Source organism: Chaetodon auriga, chromosome 20, assembly GCF_051107435.1.
Source record: "Chaetodon auriga isolate fChaAug3 chromosome 20, fChaAug3.hap1, whole genome shotgun sequence".
Classification (NCBI taxonomy): Eukaryota; Metazoa; Chordata; class Actinopteri; order Chaetodontiformes; family Chaetodontidae; genus Chaetodon; species Chaetodon auriga.
This window is the reverse complement of record NC_135093.1, coordinates 16,111,536-16,124,056: the sequence shown is the minus strand read 5'-3', so window position 1 is coordinate 16,124,056 and position 12,521 is coordinate 16,111,536. Positions and strand designations below refer to the sequence as shown.

At 44.0% G+C, this 12,521-nt stretch overlaps 1 protein-coding gene across 5 annotated transcripts in view; it reads left to right on the top strand.

Annotated features, from left to right (window-relative positions):
* The first annotated feature begins 253 nt into the window (after positions 1-253).
* tmem94 (transmembrane protein 94) overlaps positions 254-12,521 on the top strand; it is a 28,897-nt gene continuing 16,629 nt past the window's right edge. For 2 of the 5 annotated variants that reach the window (XM_076759583.1, XM_076759581.1), the window contains exons 1-7: positions 254-367; positions 2,212-2,630; positions 8,045-8,164; positions 8,538-8,665; positions 9,305-9,441; positions 10,416-10,621; positions 11,881-12,032. In XM_076759583.1, coding sequence (XP_076615698.1) covers positions 2,607-2,630; positions 8,045-8,164; positions 8,538-8,665; positions 9,305-9,441; positions 10,416-10,621; positions 11,881-12,032 — 767 coding nt within the window. In that variant the 5' untranslated portion in view covers positions 254-367; positions 2,212-2,606. Of the gene's footprint in view, positions 368-2,211; positions 2,631-5,761; positions 5,885-8,044; positions 8,165-8,537; positions 8,666-9,304; positions 9,442-10,415; positions 10,622-11,880; positions 12,033-12,521 lie in introns of those variants that run through there. The other 3 variants (XM_076759584.1, XM_076759582.1, XM_076759580.1) reach the window with 2 other exon arrangements.

The following is a 12,521-nucleotide window of genomic DNA, read 5'->3' as shown; positions in this document are numbered from 1 at the left end:
GTTATTTCCATCATATTCTTATCAGTACATCATTAAGTTATAGTCGTAATCGCTCTTATGATTCAATATTCCAATGACTTTAAGTGTCGTGAATTAGTAGTTACTCCTCAGCACGTTAGATGTTTCCTATATCAAGATTGAACCTTAAACAATCTTAGAAAATATAGCTTCGCCTACTCTGATTTCAGCCAATCAGAAGACACAGCACTCTAAGCGCCGTCCAATCATAACGCACAATTCCATCTTCTACACAGGGCGCTCCCCAACATGGCTGCTGGGGGACAGTAAATACACAGAAGTACGTTTGTTCTCGAGGAGAAATCGTAATTTTACAAGGATATCAACAACGACCTGAAAATTATGAAAGGTGAGTTCGCAGATTAGTACTGAAAATCGACGGTTTGTGTTGTTATAGCGAATATTGCAACAGTGTAAGTCGAGTTAGGTCGAAGCGGCTGTCAGCATCTGCCTTTGACATCAAGGGAAGGGGACGTATTAGCCGCGATGCAAGCCACTCATATGGAGAAGACAACATAAACTAGTTCCCACTGATGTTGTATCCGCTCTCACAGTCCACTCGTAACAAACATGACTTGCGATATGTTGTCAAGTTAGAGAAGCATACCTATTTGAAAACCTTGACGTTACATCAGACATCAGGACCTGTCATTTTCGACCTCTTCAGCCTCTCCTGTAATTTCACCCAGTCGTTCACCCAAATAAAAATGTAGGTTTAGTGTGACTTAATGGGCAGTAATCTGCGCAGTTGAAGTGTTTTTTTTAATTCTAATGCAGTATCTTTTCTGATGCCATCGTGCAGTATTTGTACGTTAAAAGGTTCAAAAACATTTGACGCTAATTACTTTTGTTGACAGTGAAAGCCTCATCAAATTTATGGTTAATCTTGCATTAAGCTAGCTATTTAACGTATGGACGTTATCAGCTTTACTTTGATACGACGTTTACACATGTTGTATCACCTGTCTGACGTCAGCTAAGTATTACATAAAAACACGCGATTGTCGGAAGTTTCTGCACATTATTTCAGCAACGTCAGTCTTATTGTTTATATCCTGTAACGTAAAGAGCTAAACAAATCCATTGAAAGTCCTTTAGCTCGGCTGACAAGGATTAGCTCGCTAAATGTATTTGGCTAGTAGTAAACCTGTTCGTGAACGTACCACTCAGTAGGTGACAGTTGAAAAGAGGCCACGTAGTAGCAGTATCGTTATCAGGTCTGGGAATATCTGCTTTGTCACCACACAATTATCGGAAATTGATTATTACAGGTAGAGCTAAACGGAAGACAATTAGCATCCCAAACAGAAAGTATTGGCAGGACTCTTGTGTCGCTAACACAGGCCACAAAACTGGAAGCTATTACCGGACAAACAGCGTGCATGACACTGAAGTTGACTTTTCACACCACGATTGGCCCCTTTCACTGAAGGCAGGTCACAGGAGGAAACGTGTAGGTGTACTCTGACATGAATGATGGCTAGATTCCATTTAGCTGCTTCAGGTTGAGGGTGCTGATGCTGCTCATACTGGCTCACTGTCATGACTTACTGGGACGCCTGAATACTGCAGACCCATGGTTAATATTATGAGTAAAATCTAGAGAGGGCTTTGCACAATTTGAAATAGATATTGCTGAAATTCACACCCCATACTGCCCTTCTTTAAGAATATATATAGCTGCTTTTCTTCAGGATTCATTTCAGCCCTGCTTGACTTTGCCTGCGTTACACCTTCACACCCTGCAGTGAGACTGTTTTTGTGCTTCATCTTACTCGAACAGTCTTACTTTGTAGTCAGTGCACCCGGTCACCGTTCGGTCTGTCTGCCTCTTTTCTCCTCTGTTTGGCTGAGCTCTGTCAACTCTTTGCCAATGGAGACTGCTGACTCGGGAGTTCACTGGGCTTTTCATGCAAGAGGAAGCTGCTTATGTGGTCAGAGCGAGTGGCGAGCCTGGTGTCAGTCGATTGAGGGCCTTGCTCTGCGTTTCAATAGAGCTATTATGCTAACATGTGGGTGCTCTCGCGGTAGCCCCCGACACCATACGGCATGACTAGGCTAACCTTAATGAAGCAGCTTGAACTGATGTGGTAAATGTAAGGATATTTAACAACCAGTGTGTTAATTAAGCATGCCCTGCATTGTACTGCAATATAGGTCAGTTGACTTATGTAATTTGTCATTCCTCCACAGAGCTTTACGTGAATGTGATGAAGAGTACCCCTCTGTCGCGCCTGAGCAACAATTAATCCTCCAAGCAAAAACCCCATATCCCACAGTCCCCCGCTTCTCTCTGCTGGTCCATGCAGGTGTGGGTGTGACTCCTGTCACACTGGCAGAGGAGGCGGGGAAGGAGGTGTTGCCAGGTGGGGGACCAAGGCTGCACCTGCCCGCCGTCTCCATCTACCTCCGGCCGGGTCTGACCCACTCGATTCGCAGCTTCCACAGGCAGCGGGCTGAGAGTGGTCCAGCCGGTGCCTCGGGCGCACGCCGTCCAGCTCGGGACATTGCAGAGTGGCACTGACAGGGCTCTGCCGAGTGGCGCTGGCTGGTTGAAGAGCAGAGCATGTGGAGTGGTTGTGGTTGCCATGGAGCAGCAGGATAAGAAGCAGGTGAGTTTGGTTGCTTAGATCAGCATCTGCCTATGCAGCTGTCCCAGAGGTGGAGGCTTGTTTAATGAACAGATATGGCTCCGGGGATATACACTAAGGGGAGTGCTTTGCTATGTTGCAACGTCTCTTAGCATTAGGTTCATGCTTTTTTTGTGGTACTCTTCTGGGGAAAATGTACTTCATTTCTGAAATGTTTATTAAGCCCCTGTGTGCGATTCGGGGCTGTCTCAGCTTAAATAGTTAGTCAGTTGACTAGTAGAATGAAGGGGAAATGAATTGGCTGCTATCCTGATTGATCAGTTCATTGTTTGGTAATTTTTCAAGGAAAAATGCTGTAATATTTGCTGATTTCAGCTGTTTTTCTTTCTCATATGTGGCATCAAATTGAATATCCTCAGGCCTCGGACCTTCGTCAGTTTGACAGACAGGCATTTCATAGATTAATTGATTCATTTAGAAAATAATCCTCAGATGTCACTCGAGATCACACTGTGAGACATATATGCAGACAGACATTTTAGAGCCTTGGAGGCCACAGATGAGCATCATTAGAAACAGTATCTGGAATTTTGGTCCACATTTTGCAGTGTGACTGCTTCTACAGCCAATGTCTACAACCAGCCTGAATCAGAATCTGGTATGAAATTACACTGTGCCAGTGACCTGCAGTGAACCTGCAGTGAAATGGAGTCGCCAGCAGGGAATTTGGAATCCAGTCACACTGAAGGTCTGAAAAAGTTGTGTCAGTCCTTCTTGGTTGCACAAAGAAAGACTCTTCACCTGCCACAACACTTAAATTGTTTAACCTGGAAACTATGACGAGGTAAAGACACTTAAATAACAATTCAGATTATTTTTGATTGTTTTTTTTATGCTGTTATTGAATAAGTGACAGTAGAGTGACAGGAAATGAGGGGAGAGTGAGGGGGCCATGACATGCACTCCAGGCCTCGGTGGGAGACCTTTACAGTTCGTGGTCTGCACCTAAACCCCTTCCACTGCATCTTGCATCCTAATTTTGTAGATTTGACCATAGTTTAAATAATGAATTGTCATCATCACTCATCAGGGGAACTTTGAGGGAACTTGGCTGCGTCAACTTGGCTGTAAAGTCAGACGTTTTTTTTAAAGTTTTAAACAAGCCAAACGTATAGTCAGGTTATCTGAACTACTTTATTTGGGGGTAAAACTGACAGTGAGTGCACCTGCAGTGCGGGTAAACTGTGTGTGCATTCAACTGTGGTAAAGATCTCCGTGTGCTTCAACAAACTGGGTTGTAAGACCACATCTGAAGGCAAAGTGTTCGTAGCTGTTCTGAGAGCGGTGCGTGTAGTCTGCCATCGTGGAGAGCGCCGAGACACAATGAGCTGTTCAGATGGCCATAATGATGTGCACTCGGTGCTGCGCTCTGTTTTACACGCAAAAAGTAACAGAAGTAGCTGCGTAAAGAATGAAAATGGAGAGTTCGAGAGAAGTTCAACCCTGCCTCCTTTCACTCCTCCACATACCTGGACAGTCACTGCGTGCTGTGGGCGTGGATGTTAGACTGTTGGTTTCAGAAATAGTCAGACAGCCTCATTGATTCCACCACAGGAACAAGGCTTCAAACGCTGTTTCAGATTCCAAGAGCACTTTGTCTAAAGCATGCTGTAAGGGGTAATCATTTCACTCTCAGCTGTCTGCAGATGGTCCACATTGTTAAGTACAGTGTCACTCTTAAGTCCCATCCTGACATTTTCACTTTTTCACGTGAACGCTAATTGTCGCTGATCATTTTCGTTTATTTCTGTTGAAGCTATGCGAAGGGTCAAAAGATCAAGCGCCTTTAGTTAAACATTTAACGTTTCACATTTCACAACAGGGCGCCGCTGGGTCAACTTAACACACGTAGGAACGGAAAACATGGCTGCCACTCGCCCGCCTGTTGCTCAACACGCTCAGAGAAGAACTTTTCACCTAATCTATCGTGGTGTTGTCACGTATGTGCTGTGTTCTCCAATCATTAACTCAGAGCGGTGCGGTCAGGAGCATGCCCTCGTTCTGAAGGAAGTCAGAGATGGAGACATAGTCAAACTGAATTTAAAGTTCGGCCCATTTTTTGGGATTGACTGCTGGCAAGTGGAATTGCCCCAGTCAAATCAGAGCACCAGGCACTGCGTAACAGCAATTAATGCCCCCTGAAAGGTCTAAACAGTACAGAAAATCAGTTATCAGGGAATGGCAGGCCTAATAACAGAATCTCCTCTCTGTGTAATGCAATTCAGTCCAAAAGCACTAAATTCTACATCCTGTTTAAAGACCGTATCAAAGCCAACATTTCATAAAATGCAGCGGATTCCAAGCAAACTAATGAAAAACAAACAGAACGAGTTGATGTTTTGTCTGACGTAATGGCTAACATTGGCACAGTTTGATGACTTTATACGTATTTTGCTATAAAAACTCATCATAAGGTCCCGTTTAGTGGCTGTTCTGGAGCTTTTGATTGTGTCAACACAATCTTCCTCAGCAGATCGAGCCTTGAAAATGTAAAAAAAACCAAAAATTTGTAAAGACTTCTTCTCTGTGTTGGCTTAATTCGGAATCTTAAGTCCTGTTCATAGAGTGATATTGTGGTTATGATTTCAACCATATCAACCAATTCTCTTCATTTTTTTGTTCCCATCTTCTCTACGAATACAAACCCCCCCCATCACTGAAAAATATGCGTGTTGGCAAGTGTGGAAAATAGCCAAATCAGGGTTATACAGGGCAGGTTGGCATTGTTCCTCTCATCAAAAGAGCCTCTTTTTCTCCCCCCACCCATTCCTACCCCCCTGTGTAGTCAGGGTTTTGTTGCTCAGTGTCCCAGCCAGCTGCTGAACTGCGTTGAACTGAATGAGGCTCGGCTCACGCCAGAGAGGCCGCCAGACTTGGTGTTTTTGAATTAAAGTCCAGTTGGCAGCGTGCACTGAGGCTGGGCTCTGTTGTCTGCTGCCCAGTGACGAGGGAAATTTGGGTGAGGTTTTGCAGCATCTCCAGGTCTCTCCTAACTGCAGACATGAGCAGGCTCCCTCTCCAGTTAATTCATATCTTGAGAACTGGTTTCTGAAATGTAACCATTCTCGTCACGTAGCACAGCTATCGTTAGAGACTGCCCTTGTAGCCCAGCAGCAGCAATACAGATTTTAGTGAAGCGGAGCAGAGCAGAGCAGAGCAGGGCTGTCATGGTGTTGAAGATGCGAGAAAAGATCTGCCTCAGGAAGAAGAGCAGCGTAAGTTGTCTCTGGCTTGTTTGTGTCAGTCAGTTTGTGGCTTGTTTGCGTGAGCGACAGCGTCAGTCAGATATCCTGTAGCTGAGGCATGTCTTTTGGAGGCAGTAGTAGTGTTTGCGTTGCTATAATGCCCCCGATTTGCTGGTGATCATCCAAGGTTAAGCCAGATCCTTCTCAGGATGTAGGCGTGCTCTACGCTTTACTAAGGCTCCTTGTGTCTCTGCGTGTTTACGTCTGTCTGGAGGATTTTTGTTGAGGCTTTGTTACTCTGGGAAAACGGGGAGATATTTATAGCTCGGCTGTGTGGGATGTGGAGCTTGAAAGCTGAACCCTGTGTGTTTAAGTGTGTGTGAGCTTTCATATTTGTGTATGTCTTTCTGTTTGTGCGTGCGCAGGCCTCTGCAGACGCACACATCCTCGCAGTGACATGGGGAGTGGGAAAGGTTGCTTTCCCATTAATATGAGATCTGGCTGTTTCCCTTCCTCTGTTATAAACATGTCCTTCTCTTTTTTTATGCAGCTGTTCTGTGTAAGCATGCACTAAGCTTGCATAATTTGAGGAACCAATTAGAATGTGTTGGACACTGTGAAGGCAGCGGGGTACTCTAAGTGAAGCAGTTACATACTCTGGCTCGAGCTTCTCAGTAGAATTGGTCGCTTTTCTCTGTTTTATATTATTGTTAATTGGATATATTATTTTTCTGACATTTTACAGATCAAATCTGCTGCAAATATAAGGCCAAATTGATGTTTTTCCATTGATGGTTGTCCTGTTTAATTAAAGTTAAATATCTATAGATAAATAGGTATATGTGGTCTTGTGAAAGCTGCTTGTTTGGAACCCACATGCCGCCAAAGAGTATTTATGAATTGCCGTGCAGGTCAGATCAAACCATCTTTTAGCTGTATCCTGTATTTATTTATTTACTTTTAACAAGGAAAATCAGTTGATTCGGCATGTTTAAGTCTCTCCTGTCGTAATGTCCGGTGAAAATAATTCCTGAGTTAGTTTAGGAAAATATTCCAGCTCCAGATGTTGTTTTTCGCTGCTTCTCTGATGTCCGCCCTCTATCTCACTTCTCTCCGCACTCTGTGAATTAAGGGTTTATCTCAGCCAAACCAGAATTGATGATGATTATTGGAACAGTGAAAAGATGAACTGAGAAGGTTTTGGTGAGTTTTAGTCAGTTTTGAATGAAGTGTGTTTTACGATGATAAAAATCACTGTTTCTGTGAATGGAGTCTGGTGGCTGTGGTGAGAGCGATGTAACAGCTCTTTCTGGTTAAGTGACAAAAGGTCTGACTCTGCAAGGATCCTTTCCATAATGTTGTCAGACACTTATTATAACAATCTGAGCCTGTCAGCGGCAAAAACAAAGACTTTTAGTGGATGCACACTGATGGGTAGATGGATAGATAGAATCCTGATCACCAGACCAGACACTCTCTTCTCCTTGGCTGTACCTCGGAGCCCAAATGTCTGTAGAGAACATGCTTGATTTACTGCTGACAACCCCAGGCTTATTGACAGTAATCGAAAAGCTCTGAATTCAGTTTCCTCTAAAGAAAGAGGATGCTCAGTCCTTTTTTAAGTCAGCACCACGACATCTGCAGCAAATACTGATACTACTGCTAGCTACATTATCTCAGAGGCTCTTCAGCTCAGAGTAGCTTTCATAAATTACATTTAATTGCTTAATGAATTGGTAGCTAACCTTGCATTTTATGCTTCTTGCTGTATCAGTGTGGAAGGTTGCATCCATTTAATTAATTATATCATTGGAAATAATTGTTATATACTGCTTGGATGCAGTGAAATAATGTGATATAATAAAGAATAACTCAAGGTCATGTCATCCCCTCTGGTTTTCCACCATGCTTTCACATTGGCGTGATGGAACAGGTATCAAATTGCATTCAATGTGATATGAAAACAACCTTAAAAGCCTCAAATTTAGCTTGGTGAACCCTGCAGAAATGCTGAATACAGGCGCAGCTTTCAGGATGGTTTGTGAAAGGGGCCCAGGGCACAGAACAATGATGCTGAACTTAAATTCTACAAACAAATAATTTGATTAAGACTTCAAATTGTGAAGACTGGCAGTTATGGTAATTGTACCAAAGTTGGAGGAATGGTGAAGAAAGTCTGTGTTGTTGCAGGTGGAGAATGCCGTGACTCTGGGCCTGTCGACTGGCCAGGCTCTGGTGAAGCTCCGGGACCAGCTCAGCAGCCTGCTGGAGCAGCACCAAAGAGGTGCACGCAGACGAGCCTCTGCACAGGTACACACACACACACACACACACACACGCACATTTCTATCAGTGCTCTTTGATTAAGTACAGTCACTCCTGAATCTTTAATCCTCACCCTGACCTAAAATGCCATTTATTGTCAATCGAACCCTAAACCCAAATGAGCAAAGTCAGATAAGATTTGAATTTTGTCGTCGTCACGTCCCGGTGGAGATGTTTAGTCCTTATACGCGTGAAAACACACAGAAAGCGATGTGTTCCACATGGCCCTGATCCATCCACTAATAGCAGCACAGTTCCTTAATCGTTCTTTAAATACACGTCACATGTTCGATGCCTTACGTAACAGTCTGCACGGCGCTTCGCTCATGCCTCGTGTTGTCTTTTCATGTTTTCATAGGAACAGTGGGTGAATAGCTTTCTTTACCATGGCAACCGTCACTCCTGTCTCCATTGGCCGGGAGCTGCCCTCACTCTCCTGGTGGTGCTGGGACTCCTCTGTTGCCATGGCAGCCAGCCAGAGGGCAGGTAGGTGAACCGTCCTGTTGTGGAACATCTATGATCCTGAGTGCGCAGCATCGGACCTTTATGCAGCCGTTTAGCATTTGTATTTATTATTATATTATATTATTATACCAGATCAGACTCAGAAGGCTTGCTACTGGCTATAGTTATGGTTCATTGTGTGTAAAAACAGCCCCCCCCCCCCCAATATATAACAGTGAAAATGTGGAGGCAAAAGTTGTTAATTCTGTCAGTTAAAAAGAACAAGCTAAGGACAGTTTTGCTCATCTACGCGTCCGCTTCATTTCATTATTCCCCTGAAAAATAATCAACATGTTGAAGATGAACAGAAGTGAGAAATGGTGACTAATCAGCAGCGACACAAACACCAGCTGCGGCCGTGCTGCTGTGTGCCAAGGCGATCTCACACTCGCCTGGACTTTTCTTCTTTCTCACACACAGCTTGATTAAACGAGTACACTAACTGGCCACTTTAAACACCCATTTGGTTTGAATTTGGATGCATTTGCTGTGATTGTGGAAGTGATGGTTTCTCAGCGGGCATCACTTAAAATTCCTGTTAGAAATGTTTCGCGAAGCTCCAAATGAACTTTTCTGGACCTGTTTGAGACTGAATTCCTGATTTCCTTTTCACCTCCACAGTTCTGGTATCGAGCTGGTGAACGCCGCAGCTCTCCTCCTCCTCTTCCTGTTGAACCTGCTGCTGGTTGGACGTCAGGAGAGGCTGAAGAGGAGTGAGATGGTCCGCCGCCTCAAGGGCATCATCACACAGCTCAGTGGTGAGTCAGGCTTGTTGGCTGGCAACTGGAAATGTAAAGGATTTGTACTTCCTGTAAGAGATGATCTCTGTTTATTTATGCTTGGGAAAATTACTCCTCCTCACTTAACTTTTTTTTTTTCATCTCATTTGTGGTGATGTCTGTAATGAGATTGGTTGCAGCTTCCTTGCTGAACTGTTGTTTGTTAGTTGAATTGTCAAATACTATTAGAAATACTGTGTATTTTCATTACCTTTCCATTGCCTAGCAAAAAAAAACTTGTAATCACAGAATTAACAAAAATGATGCCAATAAAAGAACCTGAAAATACAACTTTTTTTAATTGAAACCCGATCAGACAACATAAGCTACTTAAGCCCTGATATGTGGTACCAAACCACAGTCCATTACGATGCACCGCTGGACCTTGTGTGGTAATGAATTTTGATATCCATCCCTCAGCAGGGGATGTTGAAGTAAATGTGAATAGTCTCTTAATGAAATGGTTGACTGTATAATTAATTGTCAACTGCAGGGATGTCTGGGGTCGATCTGTGAGAGTGCTGTCATGGCTGATCGAGGCGTTTTTGAATTGATTGGCATCAGCGAGATCAAGCTCATGGCGGCTGTTGCACAGCTCTGGATGCAGCAGCTGTCGAAAATGACCTGCTGCTCTCTGTTTACTCTGGAACGTTTTCTTCATGCGTGGTGTTGGAAGCAAGTGAACCGTGGAGCAGCACAAACAAATAAATAGCAGCCACCAGCACCCTCACTCAAGTCATTTTTCAGTCTTTAGCGCTGAATGTTTGGACAGTGATGCTAGACTGTCGCATGCTGTATCTAAAGCACTGACCAGATTCTGACAGTGCTGAGAGATGATGCATCAAACTACGGCAGTGTGCGTTTCCAAAGTTACACTAATCAGTGTACATGAAATCATCCCCACATTCACGCTCTCTCACCCTACGCCTCACTTTCTCTGCCTGTTACTCCAGACCATCTGTCAGGCTGTGTGGGCGACGCTCGGTGGTCTCCATCTCTATACCCTGATCTGTACACGCCCACGTCCCCATCGTGGTCCCTTCACTGGACCTACCGTGACTCCCAGTTGGTGAACCTGCCTGTCAGTCTGCTGGTGGAGGGAGACGTCATTGCTCTGAGACCTGGCCAAGAGGCGTTTGCGTCCCTCCGAGGCATTAAGGTGAGTGTGTGTGTGTGTGTGTGTGTGTGTGTAGATACACATATATGAATATACACATATTGAATTTTGTTTTATGAAATCTAAATCCTACAAATAGAAGTCCTTGACACTCATGATCCTGCAGCTGACTTCATAGCCTCGAATTATTGCCACCTTAGCGGACAGAAAGCGTGCTCTTCTCAGTCCTGCTGCCAAGTAAATAATTCATGTTGACCGCTGAGGTAAATAGTTACATATGAAACAGTCGTGTCAAAGAAAATTTCCACTAAGCCAGGCAGTCTCACGTTGTGAGAAAACCAACTGCACAAGCAAGAAAAAAAAAAAAGAAAACCCAGGGTTACAGTTTATTATATTTCTTTCAGTAAATATTACAGTTATGTATGGATATCAGCACTGTGCTGTGGTGGGGAGATACAGCAGAGGGGACTGTTAAGTTAAATATGGAACCCACAGAGCTCACAAGGCGTTCAAGTGATCGTGCGATAAAGGATAGCTTTCATATTTCACAAGTGACCTGCAGACATTGAGAAACGCCATGTGTGTTCGCTAAGTACAACGTGTAAGATATAGCCAGAATTATAGTTAAAAACATTCAAAAAAATGAGCTTAGCCTAATTAGGTAACAGCAGCTAGTAGCTACAGCCGAGGACAGCTGCAGCAGAGCGTGCAGTGAAGAGCAGTTAGCCTTTACTCTGGTGATGCGCTGCCTCACGCTGTGTTTGCTGTGTAGCTGTATTGATGCTAATTAAGAAACAGAGGGGCCTCATTGTGTGGGATCAACCTGAACACATACTTCCATGGATGAGAGGTTCACATATCCTCTCATATGATTTCTCGAGTCTGCAGGCGCAGACAGAACAAGCAGAGCACAGGCATCACATTCATATGTTTCCCTTATTGTGCCACGTTATCGGTCCAGCTCTTTACAGCTTGTATAAGATGGGTGTTTAGAGCATTTTCCCATTTGGTAAATGATTGATGGAAAAACGAGTGAACTGCAGTTTGTTGTTTATGGACGTGGTGTATTCCTTCTGCCCTTCATTCAAGTGCTTTGTGTTAGATAGAAATGTAGATGCTGGAGCCATCTTGGGAAGAAGCTGCTCTGTGTCATTGCGGTTAGGTTGTGGCTTCCTCCATACTGTCATCCCAGACCCTCCAAACACCCTGAACCATAATCTCTAAGCGTTTGCCCGATGAGACTGTTGATCACTTAGCACAGAGTTCAACCTGAACAGCTTCATCTGTTTCTCTCTCCTCAGGATGATGAGCACATTGTGTTGGAGCCAGGAGATTTATTCCCTCCATTCTCCCCTCCTCCTTCCCCACGGGCCAATGAGAAGAGAGGACCCCAGAGCCCCCAGCAACACCGTCTCTTCAGAGTGGTCCGGACCCCTGTGCTGGACATAGTCAGGTAGTCATTTTGGGTCTGACAATTGAGCACTTGTCTTTGTCACTTACAGTAGATCAGGGCTTTACGCACATTGCACAGATGTTACAGAGGTAGAAAGTTTTGTATCAAATTAAAATGTTTTATTACCACAACAACCACAAATATTGCAGTTCATGACTTAAACAGGCATGTGACTGGCAAAGGACATTAATCTTGCACACAGGGAACCATCCAAACCTTAACAAGAAATGTTTTCAGGCAAACATTTTCTTTATATGCCTGTAATGGTAAACTGCAGGGACAGTTTATAACAGCTCTCGTTATCCAGAACGTCCATATATTATGCCTCAAATGAGCAGCACAAATTCACTCATCACACAGATAGATTTTCTGTAGCATGCAGCACATTCTGTATATGTTGCAATGTTCAGCTCTGTATACCACAAACCACGACTGGCAAGCACCTTATGTGCTATCAGCTCCTTATGAGGAAGACAGAAAAAACTGTGT